Consider the following 27,790-nt stretch of genomic DNA (forward strand, 5'->3'; position numbering starts at 1 on the left):
CTGTCTGACAGAGAAGGTGCCCCCATTCAAAACTCTGGAAATTGAAAGTGCTTGTTTGCAAGGAGGAGAGAAATGCTTGGTTACTTATGAGAACAGGCAACATTGGAACTTTCTAGATTAATTTTCTTGTTAAATCAAAACCAGCTGTTGGCTTTGAAAATGGCTGCATTTTATTTTAAACATAAAATTGTCTGGATTAAAGGCAGAATCTTGTATTTTTAAAAAAAAGGTGTCAAATAAACACAAACCAGAAAGCAGAATATCAGTCTGATTAACAAGACCATGACTTAACTGGTTTATGTTTTTTACAGGGAGGTGTAGTTATTTTGGGTTGACTGTAGCCTTTTTTTCTGTCAGAGGCCAGAAAATGTTTTGAGGCAGTAACTGATGCTATTGCCCTGCTCACAACCTCAATAAAAAGCTCTAGTCTTACTTGCAGACTTAAGTTCAGGCGGTTTACAGTTTTCCACAGTTGAGCATCAGAGCCACAAACCCATTCTGTAAATGACTGACTAGTACCTATTAAAAACTTTAAACTTGGCATATCACAATGGAAACAGAATGCTGATCCAGTTTTTCAAATCAGAGTTTTTTTCTTGTTTTCCTGTGCTTATCAAAACAGCAGGAATGATTTTAGACTATTTCTAGCTTTGGAACAATAAACACTTTATTGGCTTCCTTCATAAGTACTCTGAGTGCTGCATTTAAAAAAAAATAAAAATCTGTGCATTTCTTAAACTACTGGAAGACACTACAGTTCTGTAAGAATTTTGCAACTGTCTTTCATGCCAGTGTGTCTTTACAAAGCAGTGGTTGGAAGAAGCATTTTAGTAGCGGTGGGGGAGGTATGCATGAAGTGGGTTGCTAGACATTAAATTGTCACGTCTGCTTCTAGGTATTGCTAATGGAGGAAGTGAATGCAAAGTAATGAAGTGATATAAAAAAACAACCCCTCTGCAACCCTACTTATGCATTCTGAGCACACCACTTAAACCTCATTGGGAGAATTAGCATTGAGAGTGATTGTAAAGTACTGTGCAGTTCAGTAGTTCCTCTTCTGTTATGCTTGCTTTGTTTTTACTTAAGAAAAGGATTAATTTTCCTGTCCCCAAATTAAATGTTGTGGATTCTCAGAAAGTTTGCTTCATTTTCAGAGAAGCTTGATCATAATGTATTACTTGTTTGATACAAAGAATCAAAATTTTCTAATTTTATAAGCTGTATTGGTGAGATTTGTAGATTGCAGCTACACTCTACTTCTTGTCTTAGTGGTAAACTGTCTTGACCTAATTAGCAAAGCTAAATAAGCAGCACAAAATCAGACAATGATTCATAAGTTATAGAGTTTGCATGTAAAACAGTCAGCTACTCATTACAAATGCAGAAGCAAGAGGCTTGGTGGTTTTCTTCTTCACGCTCAACTACATGTGATAAAACTTAATTCCAAGTTTCTTTTTGGTTGCCTGTGAAAGCACGGATTTTTCTACTTTAATCTGTGTGAGGAGACAGTTTGCATCTGAAAAGCAGAACTTTCTGCAATTGAAATTGCATTTTACAGCCAAAATCCAGTACTACTCACTTTTAAAACCTTATCCTTCCCTCAAGCCAGCTTGAAATCAAATAGCTGTATACCTCGAAGACGTAAGCGCGCAGAAAAGGAAATGACAGTTAGTGGCTGGTTTATATTACATCAGAGTTATTTTGGGTCCTCACTCCATTTTCATATGATGATTTACTGAGTCTGTTTGGGGTTTGGTGTTTTTTTTTTTTTTTCAATATAGGGAATCAAGAAAAGCAGTATACTTTGCCCCATCTTCAGTTATGAAACAGTTTTGGGGTTTCAATTGGATCTCAGGAGATAGGGAAACTCAGAGAAACCATACTAGAGCAAATGGGGTGAAAAGCAGGCATGGGGAGCTAATGACAAAAAGGAAAAACAAAGCTCAAAATGTGGAACACGTCTGTCATCCTCAGTAAGCAGTGAGGACAGGAGGAGCTTGGGAGAAGAAAGGGCCCTTGTTACTGTTGATAGCTGGAAGCTTCCTACTTACATGAAACTAGAAGCCTAATCCAAGATAAAACTGAATTTTCTCAAACCCAGCTAAAGATCCCTCTGCAGAGGATCAGCTTTTACTCTTCAAATGGTGCTGCCATCTGGGGTTTACTTCTCTGTACATTTGTGCTTTCCTAGGCAAATGAACTCTTGAGACTTGTCAGTGAAGCACCTGGCTTAGACTTGGGAAGTAGTGCCCCTTTCTTTCCATCACCTCATGGAGCCAGTTATGCAGAACTTGCTTTCTTTGCTTCTTGAGCTTGTACTCTTGAGTTGTGTTTCTTACTGTGGTTGCCATATATCATGTTGTATTTTTTTTATCTTCAGGCACTTATGGATCTGTGCAGCAAATCTCCCTGTAAGAATAAAGGCACATGTGTCCAACATGGAGCCCACACTCGATGTGTCTGTCCGTCTGGCTGGACTGGTGCTTACTGTGATGTGCCAAATGTCTCCTGTCAAGTAGCAGCTTCACAAAGGGGTAAATAAGCATTATCTGTGCTTTAACTGAAAACATTTCCCCATGCATCATTAATCTCCACCTCCTTTCCCCATACACCTGTGAAGACAGCATGCATTGGAAGTCCCAGAGAGCTTTGTCTCTAGGTGGTCGATCATGATATGATCACTTCTAAGCTAAAAAGCTCTCAGCACAGATATATTTGGGAGTCAAGTCTTTCCTGATTGTTCCTGACGTAACAATTCTACCATAAAAATATTAGAAAAGGAGAATTAAATATTTTATGAAGTCTCAGAGTTTCAGTAATACTGCTTTCCATGGACTGCCTTTTTGGACAATACATCAGCTGTTTATACCTTTCTGCTAAATCCCAGGCAGGGCAGGTTTAAGACATGTTGTCGTTGTACAAGAAGGGCATCTCAAAACTCGTGATCTTTGTAGGCATTTTCTCAGAGAATACTGGCTACTAAATGTGCTGTTTAGTTATATAGGTAATACCATGGTGCCTCAAGGTAGTGATTTCCTGCTTCAGATGATGTGCATGGAGAAGACTTAGGTTTTCAGTTAATTTCTTCTTGGAAGGTGTCTTGTACTCCAGGCTGATGGATAGTGTCATGCCATTTTCAGTCCAGGAAATCCAAGCAAGCATATTCAATGTCAAAGGAGAAGGATACCAAGCTCCAGTACCTTTTTACAGACATTTGCAAACATTGAACCTTTGTACTGCAACAGTAGTCCTTCAGATATGTATTCAGCAGCCAGTGTTAATATACAATACAAATACAGCAATACAGATACTTCATGCCCGTGTTGATGCTGATGATCCAAAGGGGTCAGAGCAGTGACTTCATCTGGAAGTCAGTTGTGGCTCTGACCCACTGTAATTTAAAGAGTAGCTCTCCAATTTTCGAGTTTCAGCTTTTCAATTTGTTGGGTCTAACCGTATTAATTCCTGGCTGAGCTACCAACGCTGGCAGCAAGTGTTTTTTACATGGTTACTCACTTTATTTACCTTTGTTTCAGGAGTCTCAGTGGACCAGTTGTGCCAGCACTCTGGTCACTGCCTCAATGTGGGAAACACACACCACTGTCAGTGCCAGGTGGGTTACACTGGCAGTTACTGCGAGGTGCAGCTGAATGAATGTGACTCCAGCCCCTGCCAGAATGGTGCTACCTGCCGGGATCACCTGGGTGGATACCAGTGCGAGGTAATGCATGGTGATTTAGTAGGAAGAGGCCTAAATATTTAAGAGCATTGTAATGCAAAGGAATCAAAGGAAATCAGAAACACATGCAAGTGGTAGAATAGCTTCAAAGAGGGGGTGAAAGCAACCTGCACCTGGAAAGAATTTTTAATTTAGCTGTGGCCAAAGCAGTGCTCCTGAGAGGCTTTTAAAATGGAATTAGGGGAGTGATCATAAGCAGGTGTGGTTGATGGGCATTTGAACTCCTGGCCTGTTTGGAGACGGAGTTCTTATCTTGATTTTTTTGCCTGAGGTGTGATTTATATTAAAATATATGTAGAATGCAGTAAAGGAATGCTGTGTTCTCCCTACTGGGTGGGCAAAGTATCCCTTATCTCTCAGGGCGGGAGATGCCTTCCACTGCTTTCTGTTTCCTACACCTGATGCAGAGAGCAGTATAGACCATGAGTTCATGATATATCAACATTCCTAAGCTTTTCAAAATGGTAGAACACCTTGGAAACTCATGCCCAGAAGGAAAGGATGAGTTTTATGTAAACCTTAAGTCAAAACGGCTAAACTAGTCCCAGTGCTAGAGTGTGTCAGGATTTGACCACTACATTTTGCAGGAATAAAGTCACTCAAATTCAATCATGCAGTGTGCTGTTGATTAGTCACATGGTCAAGTTGTGTGCTTAAGCTGGCTGGCTTCGCAGCCCTTGAAATCACTTGCAGTTGTATAGCTACAAAGGCAGTCATAATCTGTTTCACTGAGGGCTTGTTTTGTCTGTGTTAGCTTTTCAAAGATGTCTATCAGTGTATCTGTTAGAAGAAGATTATTCATACTTATTTTTATACTGGCAGTGTGTGCCTGGATACCAGGGTGTCAACTGTGAATATGAAGTGGATGAGTGCCAGTTTCAGCCCTGCCAGAATGGAGGAACATGCATAGACCTCATCAACCAATTCAAGTGCTCCTGTCCACCAGGAACTCGGGGTATGAAGCTCAGCAATTAAGTGAATGTTACAAAAGTGAATTTTCCTTTCTGACTACTGGTTTTGTAATGCAGAGTCTAAAGGGAATGCATTATTTTCTTTGAAGAATGTTCCCAAAGTGCACTGAATCCCTTGAGGTCCATATTTTCCCTTTAAAAATAAATGCGGGGGTTTTTTGTCCTTCCATTTCTTTTTAATATTTTTTTTTTTAAGGAATAGGTCATGACAGCATCCTTTGGGAATGTATGATCTATCTTTGGTAATGGGGATGGATGAGATTACCATTAAGGTTTCTCCTGACCCTGTTTTGATGTAGTAAATTCAAGGTTTCTTTTTGGCTGAGATGCTACGAAATACACAGAAAACTTGCTTAGTTGTTACATAAAGTTCACTGCATTTCCAGTGTCCTTTACTTGTTTAAATTTTCATCTTGTATTGTACTCTGTCCTGAAGTCTTTTGTACGAAGACTGCCCCCCATGGCAGGGGGTTGGAACTAGATGATCTTTAAGGTCTCTTCCAACCCAAAGCATTGTATGAATCCATCGAAGTTCAGTGCCTGTAAGCTACCTTTAACTATTTTGGCAAATTCAAGCTTATATTAAAAGCTTTTTTTAAAAAACAAGCAAACTAAACCAACAAAACCCCAGCACAGTTACATGATGGTGGTTTTCAGTAACGAGGATTCCACAGCCTGTTTGATGTCTTGTCTCCTGAAACCTAACCTTTCATTCCCTGTTACTTCTCACCTGACGGCCCTGACTTCTCCCTTTTGAAATACTCGGGATTTTGCATTTTTAATCCCTCGGTGAATGCTTTCTCACTTTTTCTCTTAAGTTTATTTCTCAAGTCAGCTAAAAATTTTACATTCCTCTGAGCTTGTATTTTCTTTCCGAAGTGTGTCATCTCAGCATAGGCAAGATCTCCAGATGTGTGTCAGATAGAACTAAATTCTTTGTTCATAAAGTAAATATAAGTAAAATTATAAAATGATCTAACGTTATCTGTCTCCTGTGCGTGCATATTACCAGTTCATTCGCTTCAGTATGGCTGTCAGCACATCTCCTCAGTCTGGATAAGTGTTTATTTCATTATAAATCATTGCATTAGCAATTCTTCATGTATTGTTCTTAATTGTATTGTACTGCATTTAATTCTTCAGTTTTTATTTGTTGAGGTGAATTACTGTTTGGATGTGACAGATTTTTATTATTTTTTTTTTTTTTTTTAGTAATTGAAAGGAATTAGAGGAGATTGATACAATAACTTATAGCTCATGACTTAGCTTTTGTCCCAGGCCCAGTTTGAAATGAGTCCTTTACTGCTGCCAGCGTAAGCGTATAAACATGTTTAGGTGAATGACTTGACTTGTTCAGATAAATCAACTCTATTAACAGACAAAACTAATTCCCAACTTACCCTCTCTGTCCCCTCTCATCTGTTAGACTTGTGGTGAAGGCAGAACCAGTACAAGACATTGTCTCTTTACAAAGAACCTTGTAGGGAGAAGGAGAAACTGCCATTTCTTCTCATGGTGTTTAGAGTTTACTGTAGATCCCCAGAAGTCCAGCTGCAGGAATGGCATGCTGGCCAGCAGTCTGTGTTTTATCACAGTTGTGTTTCTGTTGGTTTGTTGTTGCTTGTTTTAATGCTGTTGCTACAAATGCTCTTTGCCATGTTACAGGGTTACCACCACATTAAATGAATGGTGGGAAGCTCACAGCCTTGCAAGGACAGCATAGGGCTTTTTGCCTGTGTTCAGTCGCAGGGCTAAACTGAGTGCATCTTTTTCGGTTTTGTTCTGTTTTCTGCTTTTTAATTATGTCCTTAAATTAAGTTAAGCATGAAAGCTGCTAAGTACCAGTATGACCATTCAGAACAGCCTGGATCTAGAATATATGCTCCCTAGGTCTGATCTGAGGCTGTCTGCATGGGGTCTGGATTGCGTTAAGTTGTATGTATCAGAGCCTGTGTGTAACATACTGTTAAAACTTGATGAGCAGCTTAGGAAATGAAGCCATGACACTTTTTGCTGTCTTGACAGGCCGTTTCTGTGAGGAGAACATCGATGACTGTGTTTCAGACTCAGGAGTACCTCGCTGCTTTAATGGAGGGCAGTGCATTGACCAGATTGGGGGCTACAGCTGCATTTGTCTCCCAGGCTTTGCAGGCGAGCGATGCGAGGGAGATATCAATGAATGCCTCTCTAATCCTTGTAACCCTCGTGGAAGTCTGGACTGTGTTCAGCTGATAAATGATTATACGTGCATCTGTCGTAGTGCTTTTACTGGTGAGTAGTTGTAAACATGCTTCCAATTTCAGAGTAATATCTTGAAGAATGGTCATTCTTTCCCTTTCTGGCAATCATATTATCTAGTCACTTCCCCTTACAATATCTGATTATTTCCTTACACCATGTCTCAGTTTTTAAAGCAATCTATTAAACCTTCTAAGAAACTTGGTTTCCAGAGCTGTCTCAAAAGAATCTCCTGAAACACCTAGCTGCCAGGATTTTTTTCTGTGGTACTTTTCTTCATAATTTAACATTTCTAATATTGAAATTGTAGCTGTTCACATGTCAGCTTCTCGATGGATTTTTCTCTTGCAAAGAAACATATGAATTTTCTGTATAAATCATGGTATCTATAATTAGCTTTTGGCCTCTTTTCTACTCCTTGCGCCCTTTCCTCCTTATATTGCTGATGTGGTCAGTATGGAATACTCTTTGTATAGACAGACTGTACATTCCTAGCTTAGTGATGTGACCCTTCCACAATCCAACTTTGAATCACAACTTTGCAAGAATGTCACACTGGGAAAACTTGTGTCTCACTCTCTCTAGGTGTCTTGGTTGTTAGTATTGCAGCTATTCTGCTTTCTGCCTCCCACTGGGCAGAAGCTTTGGCTAATAGTCTCCAGATGTGTCTTAACTTTCAGCTTTCCAGTTTCTGTGTCAATTTAACTTTTTGTGTATTCAGTTTTCCTCTGTTTAAACCTTTCACTTTCCCTGCTTACCGATAACCTTCTCTTCATGCTTTACCAGTAGTTTTTACTCTTCTTTTTTTTCTTAAAATGTAAAGCTGCTATGATTTTCCACTAAATTTGTGATTGTCAGAATCAAAGAAATCACAAAGACGTACTTTTGAAGATTTAATGTAGTGGTTTTATATGCATTACCTAGACTGACAAAAAAAAGTTCCTAAAAGAGCGACATATGAGGGAAGTGGAACCAGGCTAGCTAGTGGGACACCAGTGCAGGTTATCAGACAGGTTTGTATTTAAGTCTGTCTGTTAAGGTTGCTTTTATGAATTATGCCTCATATTGCTTCTGGCTGTCATGGAAGGGTTGCTGGAAGTTGCAGTGTGGGGAGTGCATCATCCTAGGAGGAGCAGAGAGAGCTGCTGTGTCTCAGAGATGAAATCTGTCTGGAAATGTTAGGCACAGAGGGGGATCATGCTTCTTCCGCTAGCTGTTCATCTTCAGTGCATTCCTCATTGACCTTTCTGCCTGGGAGGGGATGGGGTAGCTTTGCTGTGGCTTGTGACTGATAGGATGCCAGAACTCCATGGGCCATCCTGCCCTGTCTGCAGGCAGTCTGTCTTGGCTGCACATGTGTAGAAACTTCTATTAATGTTTTCCTAGGGGATCCAAGTCATGCTTAAGTCATCCTCATCTCTTTAAAGTCTCATGTCAGAGTTTGAGTCTGGGAGATGCTGCAAATGCTAGTCAGTACAGTAAGACCTCTGTCTAGCTGATCAGTTCTGAGGAAAGTCCACTTGCTTGTCTTATTTACACGTGTTGCATCTGGTCCTGAGGGTTGTGCATTCATGGTTAGTTTGATATCCCTTTGGACTCATTGAGCATCTCCAAAAAGTAAGAAAATCCTAGGAACCCCCAAACTGATGTGGTACAGCACCTTCAGCCTCTCTGCCTGGCTGACTTGGGGGTGACAGCAGCAACTTCTGTCTTTGTGGTGGGTTGCAGACATTTTTGAGGAGGCAGACAAGGTGGGCTTCTCCAGATACACCTTGTAGATTTTGGGGTTGTGTCTTCCTGTACCACTACTTAGCTACTAACAGAGCATGTGTTATCTGAAGAGATGTTCTCTACCTGTTTTGCTTTGTGATGGCTTTTTGATGTGCACACATGCACATTTCTCTGCTCTCTTCCCCCTGTGTGTCCACATCTCAGGTCGTCACTGTGAGAGTGTCATAGATGTGTGTCCCCGGAAGCCTTGTCAGAATGGAGGTACCTGTGCTGTTGCCAGCAATATGCCGGATGGGTTCATCTGCCAGTGTCCTCCGGTAAGCATCTGAAACTGGATTGCCTGCCTCAGCTGTAGTTCTCTGGCTACAGTATCATTAGTTTCACTGGTCCACAGTAGGTGAATGTTATCTTTTCTGTACTACTTGCAAAGCTGTCTCCTTGGACACACTTTACTCACATCCTTTATCTGGTCAGCTGGGAAACCCAGGGCTTCCAGGTGCCCTAAGAGAGCGATGCTGCCTGTTGTTGCCCCCAGCAGTTCTGCTGTTGAGGCATGACAGCTGGCTTTTCTGGCTTAAACTTAGCATTACATTGTGACTATTTATTTTGCTATCTTGTGTTCTGTGTGCTTGCTTCAAGATGCCCATTGTTCATGGCTCTTGTAAACCCGTTTCAAAATGTATCGGAGCCTGGTAGGTTCATGGCTCCTGCATGAGGCTAGAGGTTTTATGAGGGAGAAAGGGTTTGCCCTTTTCCTCTTGTCTCCAGCCCTCATAGTATTGAAGAATAGGTTTGTGAGCTTGATTGTTTTGCCTTTTTTTCCCCCTCCATAGGGTTATTCTGGAGCAAAATGTGAGTTCAGCAGCCACAGTACTTGTGGACAAGTGAAGTGCAAGAAAGGGGAGCAGTGCATCCAGACATCTTCTGGTCCGCGGTGCTATTGCCCCAAACTGTCTGTGGGAGAGGAGTGCCAGACAAGCACGGGTTGTGCCAGTGCCCCCTGCCAGAATGGTGGAAGCTGCCACCCTCATTCTCAGCCTCCTTACTATTACTGTCAGTGCCCTGTTCACACCCAAGGCAGCCAGTGTGAACAGCCCGTAACTTTCAGCCCAGAGCCCCGAGGATGTTTGGATTCCCAGTGCACGGAAAAAGCAAAAGATGGCTATTGTGATGAAGACTGTAACACTCATGCCTGCCAGTGGGATGGAGGCGACTGCTCACTGACAATGGAAGATCCTTGGGCCAACTGCTCCTCTTCATTGCGCTGCTGGATGCTTTTCAATGGACAGTGTGACGAGTTCTGCAACACACCAGAGTGCCTGTTTGACAACTTTGAGTGTCAGCAGAATAGCAAAACATGCAAGTAAGGCTTCATCCTGAGAACAGGTTCTCTGCATCACTAATGTATCTCCTGCTAGTGCTTTCAATAATTGGTACACTTTGTGCCTGCTGCTCCCATCTCTTTCATTGTTTCTGTTGCTGGTCCTTGCTCTTGCTGAAAGTTTGGCATCAGAGAGTTTCTGCTGCTTTATGTACTTTTTGTCTATTTTTGGAAAGAAGTTCTGCAATTTGTATGCAGTGAACTAAGTTGATATCCTGAGCATTGGTGGTGCTTGATGGAAATGTTCTTCTTGCTTTGGAAATGTAAATAGGGGGCATTTCACTTTGTACTGGGTTTTAATAGTACTGCCTCGTATCCTGAATTTCACTCTATACCAGTAATACCTCTGTTTTTATCCCAGCTTTATTTGCTACCTCTAAATGTGCTACTTCTTTTTATCCCAGCTGTATTTGCTACCTCTAAATGCGCTTTCTACCTTGTTTTTTTGTGGCACTTCTTTCTCTTCAGCTGTGATAAACATTACAGCTTTGCTGTGATGATTCACCCTTGGTGAGGCAAGAAGTGTTATAGCTTTATCTTAGTGAACAGAATAAGCAGTTCGCTTCCGCTGATACCAGAATTGAACTGCCTGTTTTTGAGGTGTCCTGTGCTTCCTAATTCCACCCTGACAAGTTGCAGGCTTATCCTGGGTTTGTATTTCTTCTCATATGTCCTGAATATTATTTTATCTCAAATGGTTATGAAGAATGTAAGGTTTTGGCCCCTAGAGTGCAGGTACACTGTACAGAATGTGTATGGCCTATATGCTGCCTGTAACTGTTTCACTGTTCTAGGTATGACAAGTATTGTGCAGATCACTATGCAGATGGCCGCTGTGACCAGGGCTGTAATAGTGAAGAGTGTGGCTGGGACGGTCTGGACTGTGCTGGTGACAAAGCTGAGAAGCTGGCTGAAGGGACCCTGATTATTGTGGTCTTGATGCCTCCTGACGAGCTGCTGGGTGATGTTCGCAGTTTCTTGCGCACCTTGGGAACTCTCCTGCACACCAATCTGAGAATCAAGCTGGACTCCCAGGGAAATCCCATGGTATTCCCGTACTATGGGGAGAAATCTGCAGCACGGAGTCGGCGGTCACTTGTGATCATTCGCAAGCACAGAGAACTAGAGCAAGAGGTCATTGGGTGAGTGGATGCCTCTGTTTTCCTCTAGCCTTGTTATGCTGGTAGCTCTTGCTTTTAGGTGTCTGGGCCATTCTGGACCCTCTGGGGCTGTGGTCTGTTTTTATTGTGGGGTTTTTTTTGTTTGTTTTCTTTCGTTTTTTTTTTTTTTAATGGGGACAAATTCAGTTCTGGGGTGGAAAGATTATCTTAAAAACCTGAAGTTTAACCTAGTGCATTTGCAAAGGTGTTGCTCACTTCTGTGACCTCTTACTGTGTCTCTGCAGCACCAGGGTGTTCCTGGAAATTGACAACCGTCAGTGTGCAGAGGATTCAGAGCAATGCTTTCAGAACACAGAAGCTGCTGCAGCTCTCTTAGCTGCTCAGGCTATCAAGGGCATGTTGCCATATCCTTTTGTGTCTGTCCAAAGTAAGTAATTGAAGAGGGAAAATTGCTTGTGGAGGAAGGAAGTCATCAAACCTGGGCTTGCAGAATTCATGCTCAAATTATTGATCATCATCTTAATATGTCTCACTGTTCAGTGGGGTTTCTGGAAGCTAACTTGTTTTCCTTAGTTATAGAAGTATACGTGTGCAATAGGTTTATTCTGCTCTGAGTGGACATCGGGTTAGTAAGGCAAGGCATTTAAGTTTGGAGCCTAGTCATAGCTCACCTGTAGAAACATTAATCTCTTTATGTGCTATGGCAGTACACACACACTGCACTTACCTTGTCTCCACTAAAAACCATTCATGTGCTCTTAAGTCTTGCATATATCTTTATGTAGATCAGCTCTGTACACTGATTGAGGGTGGCCTGTCTTGAGCCAGCAAGACTCCTGTGGAAGGAGAAGGATCTTCAGTTCAGCAGTCATATACTCTAAAAAATATTTTGAGAAGACAGGGTAAATTCTTACAAGAGTTGCAGCAAAGCCTAAACTTCCTCAAGCCTTTGCTCTAAATGCGTCACAGTATAGAGACATTATACTCTCTGTGAGGAAGAGATAGTGAGTGAGAAAAAGGAGTATGTAGATTGTAGATTGTTGTCTCCACCTTGTTAATCTCATTGTATTTTAACTGGAATTTTTAGGTGAACCCTTGTTACCACCGAAGACCCAGTTGTTTTATCTACTTGCTGTGGCAGCTTTGATCATCCTCTTAATCCTTCTCTTGGGTGTGATGATGGCAAAGCGTAAGCGCAAACATGGTTCTCTGTGGCTCCCAGAGGGCTTTATTCTGCGCAGAGATCCTAGTAATCATAAGCGCAGAGAGCCAGTTGGGGAAGATGCTGTTGGACTCAAGTAAGTTTGCATTTAGGCCACTGATGGTTTGTTTATTAGCATGTTAGAGGATTTTGAATGTGGTGTATACCTCTTCCATTAAAGGCAGTTAACTCCTTATAAGATAGAATTTCTTAGGTTATTTCTCTAAATTTTAATGCGTCTGTTTCGGACAAAGAATTTTAATCTATAAAATGCTAGTAAGAAATTTGATCTCCTGGTTATGTTTTGGTTTTTGACACTGTTTACTTCAGCAGTTGCGTACTGTTTGCCTATTTCCTCCTGGAACAGGTGAGACATTCTTAGGCTGATAGGTGACAATGAACTTTTATTACGTGTATCCCATTAAAGACATGATTCAGAAATAATTGAAAGCTTCAAAAGAAGAAATATATGCACTTCTGGTTTTCCACTGAATTAACCAAGTTTGCAGTTCTAAATGCATTTAACGCCATTGTTATCTGCCTGAGATTCCTAATTTCTTAGCCCCTCTGTTTGCAAGCTACCAAACTTGCAAGCATCCCTTCCTTGGTCTCTGCAGGCCACTGTAAGTATCAGTTGTAGCACCTGCTCTGTCTGCAAAGTGATGTGTTCTCCTTGTTTGTTAGAAATCTGTCAGTCCAGATACCAGAGGGTAACCTGGCAGATTCCGGACCAACTGAACACTGGGCAGGTGATGGTGGACCTCAGCCAAAGAGAGCAAAGGTAAGGAGCTCAACAACTTGAATACCACCTGAAACCCCTGGTGAGGAAAACAGCCGCATTAAGTTGTAGAACATGCTTCTTGTTCAAAACCTCTGTTTGCGCAAGGAATTGTAATGTTGTGGTTTAAACCCAGCCACACAGCACCTTCACTCACTCCCCCCCTTCTTTCCCTCCCCCTACTCCAGGAGGGACGGATAGGAGAACCAAAAAGAATGCAACTCCCACAGGTTGAGATAAGAACAGTTTAGTAACTAAGGTATAACACAAATCACTGCTGCTACCACCAATGGTAATAATGATAAGAGAAATAACAAGGGAAGAGAATACAACACCTCACCACCTGCTGACAGATAGCTCGCCCCCCCCCCCCCAACTTGACCGAGCACCGACCAATACCTCGTGCAACCCCGCAGTGAACTAGCCATTCCAGGTAACTCTCAGTTACATCCTGGGCATGACGTGCTGTGGTATGGAATACCTCTTTGGTCAGTTTGGGTCAGGTGTCCTGTCTCTGCTTCCTCCCGGCTTCCCCTCCTCCCTGGCAGAGCATGAGGCTCACAAAGTCCTTGGCCAGACCAAACATTTGAGCAGTAACTAAAAACATCAGTGCTATCAGTACCGTTCCCAGGCCAAAAGTAAAAACACAGCACTGCACCAGCTACCAAGAAGGATTAAAAATGACTGCTACTGCTGAACCCAGGACAGTAGCTAATGATATCTGAGGAACAAATCCTCAGGTTAACACTGCCACCACAGGCCAGTAAAGAAAGAAGGTAACTCCTGTTTCAGTGTCCCCTCCCTACCCAGCCCTTCCTGCATCAAAAGGGAACATTGTCAGTGGTGTAATGTCTTGCAGTTCAGGCCTCATAATGTATGGTGGGAGTGTAAAAGTTGGGAATGCCAAGCAGAGGTAAATGGAAACCATCGTTAGCTTAAAACAATAAGAACCACACACAAAAAAAAAAAAAAGGACAGAAAAAAGACCCCAAAAAACCCAACCAAAACCCCAAAGAAACCCAAAACCACAAAAAAAACACACAAACCCCCCAAAAAACAAAACCCAACTGAACTAAGAAAACCCTAAGAACATTCAGTGTCTTTGGCCTCCTGATGAGCATCCTGAAGTAACTGTTTATTTCCTGTGTTCAGGCTGAGGATCAAGCCTTGCTCCCAGAAGGTGATGAGCAGATAGATCAGCGCCAGTGGACACAGCAGCACTTGGAGGCAGCAGATGTCTGTGGGAGCACATCACTAGCCCTTACACCACCTCAAGCAGATCAAGAAGTGGATGTTCTGGATGTCAATGTCAGAGGCCCAGGTCAGTACTCTGAATGCCCATGTGTTCTGCCAGCCTGCCACTGACCTTCCCTATCTCCAGTGGCTGGGACTGCTAACATTTAAAAAGTATGTGAAGTTTACAGGAACATCAGCAGAAATTCTGGGGTACTTAAGGAAAGCTCATGTGTATTCCAAAAAAAGAAAGCTGGAGAGATTGGGTCATGGTCTGTACCACATGGAATATCATGTAACCAGGAAAAAAAGAGTTCACTTAGGAAGCACCTGCAGGAAGTACAGCTATAGGATCTCCTTTATAACAATGCATGTCTAAAACATACTGTCAGAATGCCATTGTGGCAGAAATTTGGAATGCATAGTTGTGCCAGAAGTAACACGCAGCTTCTCCAGCTGGATCATTGGAGAGGTTTCTGCCAGTCTGCTAAGGACCAGGTTAACTGGGTTTATACCTGAGGTGTCTGGTTTTTTGGGGTGGAAGCAGGATGGCCTTTTCCTGAATAAAATGACTTATGGCAGACAGTATACCCTGATTTGCAGTGTGTGAGACATCTGTGCTAGAACAGAGCAGCAATATACCAAGATTGTTAATGACTTTTTAAATTCATAGAATCATGGAATAGTTAGGGTTGGAAAGGACCTTAAGATAATCTAGTTCCAACCCCCCTGCCATGGGCAGGGACACCTCACACTAAACCATGCCACCCAAGGCTCTGTCCAACCTGGCCTTGAACACTGCCAGGGATGGAGCATTCACAACTTCGCTGGGCAACCCATTCCAGTGCCTCACCACCCTAACAGGAAAGAATTTCTTCCTTCTATCCAATCTAAGCTTCCCCTGTTTAAGTTTTAACCCATTACCTCTTGTCCTGTCACTACAGTCCCTAATGAAGAGTCCCTCTCCAGCATCCCTATAGGCCCCCTTCAGATACTGGAAGGCTGCTCTGAGGTCTCCACGCAGCCTTTTCTTCTCCAGGCTGAACAACCCCAACTTTCTCAGCCTATCTGAGGCTATAGGAAGTGCTCCAGTCCCCTGATCATCCTCGTGGCCCTCCTCTGGACTTGTTCCAACAGTTCCATGTCCTTTTTATGTTGAGGACACCAGAACTGCACACAATACTCCAGGTGAGGTCTTACGAGAGCAGAGTAGAGGGACAGGATCACCTCCTTTGACCTGCTGGTCATGCTCCTTTTGATGCAGCCCAGGATACGGTTGGCTTTCTGGGCTGCGGGCACACACTGCAGCCACCTCATGTTCATTTTCTTATTGACCAGCACCCCCAAGTCCTTCTCCTCAGGGCTGCTCTGAATCTCTTCTCTGCCCAGCCTGTAGCTGTGTCTGGGATTGCTCCGACCCAGGTGTAGGACCTTGCACTTGGCATGGTTAAACTCCACCTCACAAGCGTGTCAAGGTCCCTCTGGATGGCATTCCTTTCCCTCCAGAGTATCAACCGAACCACACAGCTTGGTGTCATTGGCAAACTTGCTGAGGGTGCACTCAATCCCAGTGTCCATGTCAGCGACAGAGATGTTGAACAAGACCGGTCCCAACACCGATCCCTGAGGGACTCCACTCGTTACTGGTCTCCAACTGGACATTGAGCCATTGACCACAACTCTTTGTGTGTGGCCATCCAGCCAGTTCTTTATCCACCGAGTGGTCCATTCATCAAATTGATGTGTCTCCAATTTAGAGACAAGGATGTTGTGTGGGACAGTGTCGAACGCTTTGCACAAGTCCAGGTAGATGACATCAACTGCTCTACTGCTGTCCATCAGTTCTGTAGCCCCATCACAGAAGGCCACCAGATTGGTCAGGCAGGATTTCCCCTTAGTGAAGCCATGCTGGATGTGCACATGTGCATGTGCAGAGCATTTGCCAGTGAAGTCCAAGGCAAAGAAGTCATTAAGAACCTCAGTCTTCTCCAAATCCAGGGTAGCCAGTTCTCCTGATAGCTTCTGGAGAGGGCCCACGTTGTCCCTGGTCTGTCTTTTATTCGCTACATACCTATAGAATCCCTTCCTGTTATCCTTAACATCCCTCATTTATATCTTCAGCTTACAGTGATCAGCTTATTGAATTTATAGCACAACTGTGAACTTTGAAGGAGATTTCTTTAACATGCACACATGTGGACAGTCTCATCAGTCTCAAACTACTAGATGAAGTAAGAATGCTCTACTGCTTTTTGTAAGTGTAGCAGTAAGGCTGTGTAACCTGGTAGGGGACTGGGTCATTTGGTAATAAACAATTCTGGTGTTCTAGGAGAGAGAGGGTTGACCAACAATGTTATCCTGGTCAGAAGAGCTGCAAGCATGGCTTGCTGAGAGGTGATTCTCATTATATTGCTGCAGTGACTTTTTATTGGCTTCTGTGGGAATATTTCCATGCAATTTAATGATGACTGGACCCATTCTCTCAGTTCCCTTCCATTGTCTTTTCTGCTCATTGACCCATTAGGTCTCCTAAATACAAAGCACAGGGAAGGAGGGAATTCTGTGTAACGAGTGTGAGAACATAAACCACAAGTTTCTGCCAAATTTAATCTTTCCTTTATTTCCCCCATTGGAGCTTCTAGTTGTGTGGCGAGGTGAAAGCTTTCCAAGTGCAGGCAGTGACGTTCTTAAGACTTCAGACTGCTTATTTTCACATTCACCCAAAGCTTTGTCCAACAATAGCAATGGAATAATACTGACCTGTGAATTGCTTTCCTGCCATTCAGATGCAACTGTGGAGCTTGCAGCAAGCTGCTGTAAGTGATCCCCCTCTGCAACATCAGAAGCAAGCTTCTGGGTTACTGTCAGGGGAAGAAATCATTCAAAAAGTCTGAGAATTGCTGGAGTAATGTGTTAGTAAGGAAGGGTAGGATACTCACAGTTGATGTAGCTATTCATCTGCCCTGGCCACCTTCCTCTTCCTCTGTAGGCAGAGAACAGAAATACATGGTTCTGAGAGGCACTTCATCTGTGTCTGGAGCAGAAGTCTCCTGAAGACTAAATGGCTCACACTCCAGTAATGCTTTGCTGCCCCTAATTACAAAGGGTGTTGAGGGTGACTGAGTTGGGTGCAGGTGTCTGGACTGGAGCCATGTGAAGCTGATGAGTTAGATCCCGTCCACAGGTGCAGGTGGCAGGTTGAACAGTAGAGGTATTTTCTAGAGAGAGGAGGGGCAAGTTGAAATGCCTCAGTGTACCAAGGGGTTGTTCCCTCTCTTAATCCATCACCTTCTGCAGTCTCTCAAGTTTAGAGGAATCCAAGATGTCCTGTTTCCTATGGAAGTATTACCTAGAGACTTTGCCACTGGGTTCTTTGCATCTCAGCTTTCAGTATATTGTGCTTGTATAAGTCCTTCAGTTATATCTGTACGGTGAACAACTGGCTTTACCATATGCCTCTGTGTTTTACATGTACTTGGGGACTGTCTTGAAAGATAGCAAACAGAAGAGTCTTTATAAAATGCTCCTTTCACCTTTGTCTCCCCATGCTGTTCTTTCTCTGTGTTACCCAGAGTGGTGAGGACATTCTTTTCACTGGAGTTATTGTGAGTGTGTAACCAGGGTAATGCAATTATAGGCATAACTGGTAACACCACCTATAATTAAAACTGATGAACTGTCCCTATTATATGCCCCTCTTTTCAGTTACTAAAACTTAAGTGGTTCAGACTGGAATTTTCCATGCTGTGTGTCTGCCTCCAGCTGGATCCGTTGGGTTCTTTTCGAGCTATGTCAGAGAGCAAGCTGGAAGGAGGAAAAAAGACATTGTGTCCGTAGGTGTCTTTTTTTTCCTAGCAGTCCATCAAGCACTTAATTGCGGCGGTGTAGCTGAATGTGCTTTTTGCTAGATTCATAAAGCTACCCATGTGTGGCCAACTTACAAAGCTCTGAAAAGAACTGCGTGTACCTGAGAGACTTTTTTGGAGGGTTGCAGCTAATTTTTCCAAGATTTAATGCATGCTATAGCTGTGTCCCTATAGAGCAACTAGGCATGATCATCGAGGACAATTGCAGCGATTGTGCAAGCAAGACCTTTCCTGTGAGTGGTTTTTCCAGGGCTGTAGTGCTGAGGAAAAGGAAAGTTCTTTTCTGTGCTCCCTCTCTCCGCTCTTTGTGTCAGGGCAGTATGGAGGAGACCACAGCCTGACTTGAATACTGAGAAGTGTTCATCTGGGACAGGGAAGCAAAGCCAGCAGTGGGAGGGAGAAGCACAAAAGGAAGTATAGCCTTGGACAACAGGCAAGAGGGTCTATAGACACGGCTGGATCTTGGAACTGAACCCAGGGCCATACGTCAACACTTCACTGCCGTCCAACAAATTCTGAGAAAGCATCTCGGTGAAAGCCTGTGTGTCCTGTCATTTTAAGCCACCAGGAGGAGCGGGCATTCTGCTACTGACAGCCCGGCTGCGAGCAGATCTGGAGGCCACAGCGCTCCGCTCTGCCGCTGCTCGACACTGTTCCCTGTGGCAGAACGGTAGATTGCTAGAAAGTTTTGGTACTGCTGTAAAGGAGAGATCAATGAAAGCTAGATGGTCTGAAGTTGGGAAATGGAAGCAGGGCTCATGCACTTCATGCAGTGCAGATACTGCACAGTAGACTGCAAGGTGTGCAGGCAGGGAAGCTGTTTGTCTGTAGGGTCTAGGAAGGTCCCCTGCTTCTCCATGGAATAAATCAGGCAGTTGCTGAAAGATTGTCTTCAGTTTCTGTTAGCAGGCCACACTGGAGAAGCAAAATTTGTGTTCACCTTTGCAGAGCTCCAGTGGGGCACTTAGCACAGAGTGGTTCACTCTTGCTGCCATGTTAGTCCGTCTTATTTTCTTTGAGCCTGTAATGTGTGTGGAGTAAAGCAGTAAAATCAGTAAGCAAGCATTAGCATCTACAGTTGAAGTCTTTGGCTTTGAGTAGTGAATATCTTGTAATGTTCAAAGTCTGCTGAAACTGAAGCACCTCAAGGCTTGTGTATGTGTAGGATGCTACTTCATCTTCAGGGTCCTTCTCATGAAGACCTTGGTGTGTAATAGGTATGAAGGCTTTTGTCTGCATTTAACTTCAGATTAATACCTGCAAAATGCCACCAATAGTCAGTGGCTAGTTGTCCAATATTTTTTTTGGGTCAATTGTTTGTTTTCCCTAGGTATGCAATTAGAATATCAGTGTGAATAGTTACACTTAATCATCTGAACTCTCTCAATGTTATAGCCCTTGCTTCTCTCTAGGAATTTAGGTAGCCTCTACGTTTTGAGGAAGTTTTCCACCTGAGCAGCAATTTTTTTTTTGGCTTATAGCTATCTTACTTTTTTGAGAAGTATCTGAGTTCTCTTTGGGTGTTACTTTTTTGAGAAGTATCTGAGTTCTCTTTGGGTGAGGTAGGTATTAAAGTCCTGCTTGGAAAGAAAACAACTCACTAACTCTGTTGGGCTTTACAATAAGAGAAAAAGTCTGGGTTAAAGTGACCGGAGAGATTGTCTGTAGCTGTAGGTGCTCAAGGGGAGGGGAATGTGAGAAGGTTTCCTTTCCTTTGCTGTCACCAGTTTACTATGATGTCTCTTCTGTTGCAGATGGATGTACTCCACTTATGTTGGCATCTCTGCGTGTGGGCAGCTCCGATATCAGCGAGGAAGATGAGGATGCAGAAGATTCCTCAGCGAATATAATAACAGATTTGATCTACCAGGGTGCCAACCTGCAGGCCCAGACAGACCGCACTGGGGAGATGGCGCTGCACTTAGCAGCCCGTTACTCAAGAGCAGATGCTGCAAAACGTTTGCTGGATGCTGGTGCAGATGCTAATGCTCGGGACAACATGGGACGGACTCCCCTGCATGCAGCTGTAGCTGCTGATGCCCAGGGTGTCTTCCAGGTACAGCAACTAAAGAACTCACTTAAGAGTAGCTGTGCTCTGTAATTATATGGACCAGCCCAAGCTGCACTTTGTTCACTCACAGTCTTGCTTCATGCCTTCCACAGTGTGATGGTCAGGTGAAACTACTTTTCATCCAGTTTCTTCAGGTATTCATAGCTTGAAGAGCTCAGCATGCGTGAATCATCTGGCATGTATTTATTTGGTCTGTTTGCCTCTGTCATCTGTTATCTGTGTCCTTACATTTCAGTGCTCAGGCTGCTTTCTCATTATAAAGTTTCTCTTGAGTTTCTGCTAAATCCTTAGTTTTGGTCTGTAGTGGTATTAAAAACTCTGTCTTCCCTGTTGTCCAGATCCTGATCCGTAACAGAGTGACAGACTTGGATGCTCGGATGAATGATGGAACAACCCCGTTAATTCTGGCTGCACGGCTGGCTGTGGAAGGAATGGTGGCTGAGCTAATTAATTGCCAGGCAGATGTGAATGCCGTAGATGACCACGGTAATGTGAACACGACATACTGGGCTGGGCAAATATTTGTTATGGTGTGAGTAAGGAGGGATGGGCTTCTGCTCTCCCAGAGTGTGGGCTGCTCATAAATTCCGTGGCTAAATTACATACTGGGCTCTCCGGTGGAAGTTTTCCCAGCAATAATAGACTGCAGGCTGCTTGCACAGGAGCTTGTTTAGACAGCCCTGGGAAAGAAGCAGAAATACGGGGTTGGATATGGTGGGATTTTCCGGACTGCAGGCATGACTCTCTGGGTAGGTTATTTTAAAGATAAAAATAGAAAATCATAGAATCGTAGAATAGTTAGGGTTGGAAAGGTCCTTAAAATCATCTAGTGCCAACCCCCCTGCCATGGGCAGGGACAGCTCACACTAAACCATGCCACCCAAGGCTCTGTCCAACCTGACCTTCAACACCGCCAGGGATGGAGCATTCACAACTTCACTGGGCAACCCATTCCAGTGCCTCACCACCCTAACAGGAAAGAATTTCCTCCTTATATCCAATCTAAACTTCCCCTGTTTAAGTTTTAACCCATTACCCCTTGTCCTGTCACTACAGTCCCTAATGAAGAGTCCCTCTCCAGCATCCCTATGTGCCCCCTTCAGATACTGGAAGGCTGCTCTGAGGTCTGCATGCAGCCTTCTCTTCTGCAGGCTGAACAGCCCCAACTTTCTCAGCCTGTCTTCATATGGGAGGTGCTCCAGTCCCCTGATCATCCTCATGGCCCTCCTCTGGACTTGTTCCAACAGTTCCATGTCCTTTTTATGTTGAGGACACCAGAACTGCACACAATACTACAAGTGAGAACTCACGAGAGCAGAGTAGAGGGGCAGGATCACCTCTTTCGACCTGCTGGTCATGCTCCTTTTGATGCAGCTCAGGGTACGGTTGGCCTTCTGGGCTGCAAGCACACACTGCAGCTGGTTCATGTTCATTTACTCATTAACCAGCACCCCCAAGTCCTTCTCTGCAGGGCTGCTCTGAATCTCTTCTCTGCCCAGCCTGTAGCTGTGCCTGGGTTTGCTCCGACCCAGGTGTAGGACCTTGCACTTGTCATGGTTAAACTTCATGAGGTTGGCATCAGCCCACCTCACAAGCATGTCAAGGTCCCTCTGGATGGCATTCCTTCCCTCCAGCGTATCAACCGAACCACACAGCTTGGTGTCATCGGCAAACTTGCTGAGGGTGCACTCAATCCCACTGCCCATGTCAGCGACAGAGATGTTGAACAAGACCGGTCCCAACACCGATCCCTGAGGGACACCACTCATTACTGGTCTCCAGCTGGACATTGAGCCATTGACCACTACTCTTTGCATGCGGCCATCCAGCCAGTTCTTTATCCACTGAGTGGTCCATTCATCAAATTGATGTGTCTCCAATTTAGAGACAAGGATGTTGTGTGGGACAGTGTCAAATGCTTTACCCAAGTCCAGGTAGATGACATCAACTGCTCTACCCCTGTCCATCAGTTCTGTAGCCCCATCATAGAAGGCCACCAAAGTGGTCAGGCAGGATTTCCCCTCAGTGAAGCCATGCTGGCTGTCACCAAGCACCTTGTTGTTTATCATGTGCCTTAGCATGCCTTCCAGGAGAATCTAGTTCAAGATTTTGCCAGGCACAGAGGTGAGACTGACTGGTCTGTAATTCCCCGGGTCATCCATTTTCTCCTTCTTGAAAATTGGGGTTATATTTCCCTTTTTCCAATTGTCAGGAACTTCACCTGACTGCCATGATTTTTCAAATATGATGGCCAGTGGCTTAGCAACTTCATTCACCAGCTCCTTCAGGACCCGCGGATGGATTTCATCAGGACTCACAGACTTGTGCATGTTCAGATTTTTAAGATGGTCTCGAACCAGATCCTCTCCTACAGTGGGCCCAAGGTCTTCATTCTCACAGTCCCTGAAAAAAATAAATAAATCCCAGAGCAAGTGCTGGAAGTCCCATTGTATCTTGGTAGCGTAGGGGTATGTCACAGCATGGTGCTTTCAAAGTGGAAACAACTCCAGGACATGTTCATGTGTTGTGAGCTGCACTGCAGTTGCTTTCTTCCCTCAGCATGCTCTGTCCATCTTGGTGCTTTAGAAGGTAGCACCTTAGGTTGTTACTGAAGTTGTTGGATTTCCCTGCAGGTAAATCTGCTCTTCACTGGGCTGCTGCTGTCAATAACGTGGAAGCCACACTAGTGCTGCTGAAAAATGGAGCCAACAGAGACATGCAGGATAACAAGGTACAATTTGGGTGTGCTCAGCAGAGCTGTGCTTCCTAACTCAAAGAATCCTTTTGCTCTTGGTAGTGAACTTCCTAGTGGAATACTTTAGCCTCTGTGCTCCACTGCCATGTATAAAATCACCTCCTGTAATACGCCTTTTTCAGTGGCATCTCTCAGGGTGTGTTGGTTGTTCTGGGAGACAATTAATGTGACACAGCATTAAACAGTGCCTCCAGGTGTTGCTGTACCATTGAGGGGTTGTTAGCTGTAAGACAGTTACCCCACAGTGACGCCGCTAAAATACCTGTTCTCTGTGTTTCCAGGAGGAGACACCGCTCTTCCTTGCTGCACGGGAAGGCAGTTTTGAAGCAGCAAAAATCTTGCTGGACCATTTTGCCAATCGAGACATCACAGACCACATGGACCGCCTGCCTCGAGACGTGGCCCAGGACCGGATGCACCATGACATCGTGCAGCTTCTCAACGAGTACAATGTGGCGCACAGTCCTGCTGGGCACCCAGGTGCCATGCTGAACTCTGCTCTCTCCCCAGTCATCTGTGGCCCAAATAGGTCCTTCCTCAACCTGAAGCACACTTCATTAAGCAAGAAGTCACGAAAAGTGAATGCCAAAGGCATCATGCCCACGAACCTCACCAAAGATGCAAAGAGGAGAAGGAAGAAGTCCCTCAGTGAGGGCAAAGGGCAGTTTTCGGAGAGTTCAGTGACCCTGTCACCAGTTGATTCCCTAGAATCACCCCATGCTTTTGCATCCGAACCAACATCGTCGCCTGTGATGCCATCACCAGGGGTGTTACACTCATCACCCAGCTCACTGCTGACCGCTCCAACTGTGCAGGCTGCACACACAATGTCCTTCTCTAACCTCCATGAGATGCAGCCTTTAGGTCGTGGATCCAGCACGGTGCTCCCATCTGTCAGCCAGCTGCTTTCACAGCACAGAACCACCCCTCCTAACAGTGGGCTTGGCAGGCTCAGGCCAGCCAACGTTTCTGCCGAGTGGATGAACCGGATGGAGGTGAACGAGTCCCAGTACGAGATGTTTGGCATGGTGCCGCAGGTGATGCATTCACATCCCACTGTTTCTCAGCAGAGCGGTTTAGTGCAAGCAGATACAAAGCACATGGGAGTGTCCAGGGAGTCTTTGCCCCCTATCATGACTTTCCAGCTGGTTCCCAAGGGTGGCATAAACCAGCAAGCACTGCCACAGCAGGCCCAGTCAAACTGCGCTCAGAACATGGCTGGTTCTCTTAGCTCCATGTACCAGATACCGGATTTAGCTCAGCTGCCCAGTGCCTCATTCTCCATGGCTGCCATCCCTCAGCAGGACGGGCAGGTGGCTCAGACAGTCCTCCCAGCCTACCACCAGTTCCAGAGCTCGATGGGGAAGTACCCCACACCGCCCTCACAGCACAGCTGCTACTCCTCGGCCACAGAACGGACTCCTAGCCACAACCGGCACTTACAAGGGGAGCACCCGTACCTGACTCCGTCGCCCGAATCTCCAGACCAGTGGTCCAGCTCCTCCCCACACTCTGCCTCTGACTGGTCTGATGTGGCAACCAGTCCCAGCAACAGCCAGCGTGGGCCGGCCGCCACCCACATGACGGAGCAGCAGCGGAACAACATGCAGGTGTATGCCTGAAGGCTGGCCAAGGTGAAGCCCAATCAAAAAGTGGACTCCAGAACTCATGAAGGTCTTCCAGGATGAAAATGAAGAACCATTTTAGTATCCAAGAGTCTTAATGAGCCTAGGCTGTTCTTTCTTTGAAGGGACTGTGGTCGCTGTAGGCGTTGTATGCTTTTTATGCTAAACAAAGAACTGTAGAAGCTGGTGATGGAGAAGACCAACTGGGTCACTTCTAACCAACTCCCATGCACCTTGGATGTGATTGCTGTCTGCACTGGATTCTCCAGTCTGCTTTTAAACATGTTCCACCATGTCTCTGGGGAGACAGCTCTTCAGCTTAATGCATCTCGTGGTCACTTCTCCAGAAATTTAGCCAAAACCAGCTGCGTATCCTTATTTTGTTACTACTTCTGTTACCCACGTAACCTCTCTCTGAAGCACCTTCTACTAGTTCTCCTCGAGTTCAAGTTGCCTTGTCTTGACACAGCTCAGAGCTGCACCCACATTCCTAGACCCCTCCTTCCCTCGGCTGCCCTTGCTCAGCAAGCGAGCCGGACTTTCCAAAACACCTGCAGGTCAAGTGACGCTTTCTGTCACACAGCTTCACCCTGCCCTCTTCCAGAGTCTTTGCCTTATACAGACCCACTAACACCCCTTAGTGCTCTCACTGCCTGCCCCCCAGGTATTATGAGATTATATATATACATATAGTCTTCTCTTAGGTCTTTTTGTTGGTTGTATTTTTTTTACCCTGCTGCCCAAAACGCTGGTCTGACCTGGTCTTCCCCCCGTGGTGGCCTGTAGGCACATCTCTCCCATGTTGTATGTCTTCCCTGAGACACACCTGACCATTTTGACACACTACCCTCCCTGTATCCCTGTCCTTCCAGGTGTGTCCATGACTGCCTTCACGGGCTCCCATGCTGGAAGAGATGCCCTGCAATCCATATAGGCCTTTTGGGAAACTCTTGGTATGAGCATGAGCGTTTCAAAACCTTGTAACACAAGCTCCCAGCATTCTTGCACAGTACTCCCTGCCCCTCCATCCAAGGGTGGCTGTGTCCTGTCCTCCAGGTACCGTATGCTGCCTTGTCATGGTATTATCAAGAAATGTTAAGGATGTCATTACATGTTTGCAGTGTGTCTCCTTATGCATCAGGAACCATGTCCAGCCCTTTGAAAAGTGTCTCTTCCACTCCAGCCTTGGAACAGGGCTGCTTTGTCTTCCTATCCCATCAAGGAAGCTGTAGCACTGACTCCAGAGCAGGCTTCCAGCAGGAGGAGCATGCCTGAAGCCAGGAGCTGACCTTAAGCAGCAGGCAAAATAGCTCAGTAACCGTTGCCTGATGAAGTTCAGTTAACAGGTTTGGGGCTGTCCTCTGCTCTCAGCTTCAGCCCATATCAAGGTTTCCCAGCCGAGATGCCCCATGTTCTCTGTGGGGCGGTAGTGCCATTTGTACTGCAGCTTCCCCGAGATTTGTGGAGTTACGGAAGCCAGCTCTCACTGACCTTAGTAAAACAGCCGCTCCTTCTGCTTTGTCCGCAAGAGTAACGCTTCCCTGAAGGGCTCTGAACCAGTCAGCAGCCCAAGTGAACATTTCTGGGGTTCGTTTGCTCCTACCTCTTCAGGGGAACCCTGCAGACACGTGTTCCAAAGAGATCAGGGCTGTCGGCTGCCGCCAAAGGACAGAGAAGGCCACTCCCCACCGAGCAGCGGCCCTTCAGCATCCTACCATGTACAGTATTTCCTTCGATGCTTCTTTCCACTCTAATCAAGGGCAAAAGCTTTTTCTTTTGATTCGACTCAATGGTACATGAAGGCAGGGCCTCAGGAGGAGCTGGTTCCCGGGGCCGTCATTTTGGGCTGAAGTTTTTAACTGAAGTTACTGCTTTTTACGATGCACACAGCGTTCCCTGGCACACTTGCTGCAGTGCATCCTATGAAGTTTAGCTGCAACCGACTCAGATCTCCAGGCAGGAGCCTGCGAGCTCCCGGAGTTCTGTCCAGGTACATGTTTCACTGCAAATAATGAAGTGTTGCTACATCAGTGCTAAAGAAACAAAGGGCTTTTCCTTGTTAGCCCCAAATAACCAAGTGCCTTTTAAAATATGTGGCTGCCTTTTACAAGATGAGTGCTTTCTGTGGAATGAAGCCGGCTTCATGCCTGGCGTGTTAATATGATGGCCCTCTGCCTTTCTTTTTTTTAACTACTTGTAAAGATAATATCTCCTTAAGGTGGTATTTTATCTCATAAGTTGTAGAGTAACCATTCACACAGCAGCATTTTCCTATATTAATAATGGAAAATATTTGCTTATTTTTACATTTTTTATAAAAGTCTTTTATGAAAATAGTTGCTGCAAAATGTATAAGCAATTTTTATCCCCAGAATAAAGAGTATGTGCCCAGTGTCTGAGTGCTGCTGTTTTCATTTGGCTTCCCAGCTATTGTGGCACAGCCACTGGGTTATGAATGAATCTTCAGTGTTTGATGGCGGTTCGGACCCCTGACAAGTGAAGGCTTATTTGGGCCTGTGCAGTTCATGTTGGAAGAGAGCTTTTGGGCCTCAGGGGTGCTCTGTGCTGTGGCTCTACACCACATGAGCCCCAGCACTTAGCTCCATCCAAGGGAGCTGTGCCTAGGAGCTGAAAACAGCCTAGCAGGGATGAAGCTGGTGGATGCTGGGACTTGCTTAGCTGAGAAGGGGCAGCAACCAGCAGCCAAGCAGCTGGGCTTACTGGGAAAGATGGGGAAGGACTGGACTGGGGCCTGTCTGGGATGCTTTGAGTAAGAGCTCTCACTTGCCTGGGAGTCTGGGAGCTGGAGAAGGGCTGGTGCTTTTGTGTGGCTTTTAGAAAGGTGGTGAGCAAGTGTGGGCCAGGTGGTGATTACTGGAGCCATGGGTTTGCTCCTTTCAGGTCCTGCTTGCTTCCTGGGACTGTTCACTGTTCTTCCAGCTGGGAGGAGGACCAAGGCTGCCTTCTTGGCTTTGGCTTGGAAGCTGGTGCATGAAGATGTGCAATTCCCAGCCTGTGAAATGGGGAATCACGGCTCCTGCATGCTGTTTTCGGAACTGAAGTTTGACTTCAACAGTTGG

At 45.0% G+C, this 27,790-nt stretch overlaps 1 protein-coding gene across 2 annotated transcripts in view; it reads left to right on the forward strand.

Annotated features, from left to right (window-relative positions):
- The window catches only part of NOTCH2 (notch receptor 2), an 89,883-nt gene extending 62,781 nt beyond the window's left edge, over positions 1–27,102 (forward strand). The window contains exons 19-33 of one of the 2 annotated variants that reach the window (XM_061345466.1): positions 2,381–2,534; positions 3,537–3,721; positions 4,562–4,694; positions 6,736–6,981; positions 8,884–8,996; positions 9,513–10,042; positions 10,855–11,202; positions 11,466–11,608; positions 12,269–12,479; positions 13,067–13,163; positions 14,313–14,481; positions 20,014–20,315; positions 20,669–20,816; positions 22,964–23,061; positions 23,367–27,102. In XM_061345466.1, the coding sequence (XP_061201450.1) occupies positions 2,381–2,534; positions 3,537–3,721; positions 4,562–4,694; positions 6,736–6,981; positions 8,884–8,996; positions 9,513–10,042; positions 10,855–11,202; positions 11,466–11,608; positions 12,269–12,479; positions 13,067–13,163; positions 14,313–14,481; positions 20,014–20,315; positions 20,669–20,816; positions 22,964–23,061; positions 23,367–24,707 (4,218 nt within the window). In that variant the 3' untranslated portion in view covers positions 24,708–27,102. Of the gene's footprint in view, positions 1–2,380; positions 2,535–3,536; positions 3,722–4,561; positions 4,695–6,735; positions 6,982–8,883; positions 8,997–9,512; positions 10,043–10,854; positions 11,203–11,465; positions 11,609–12,268; positions 12,480–13,066; positions 13,282–13,868; positions 14,065–14,312; positions 14,482–20,013; positions 20,316–20,668; positions 20,817–22,963; positions 23,062–23,366 lie in introns of those variants that run through there. The other variant, XR_009724201.1, reaches the window with a different exon arrangement.
- Positions 27,103–27,790: the final 688 nt, after the last annotated feature.

The sequence above is a fragment of the Neopsephotus bourkii genome, unplaced genomic scaffold (genome assembly GCF_033783945.1).
Source record: "Neopsephotus bourkii isolate Nb327-2 ecotype Australia unplaced genomic scaffold, CSIRO-AGI_Nbou_v1 NB_234, whole genome shotgun sequence".
In the NCBI taxonomy this organism is placed as follows: domain Eukaryota; kingdom Metazoa; phylum Chordata; class Aves; order Psittaciformes; family Psittacidae; genus Neopsephotus; species Neopsephotus bourkii.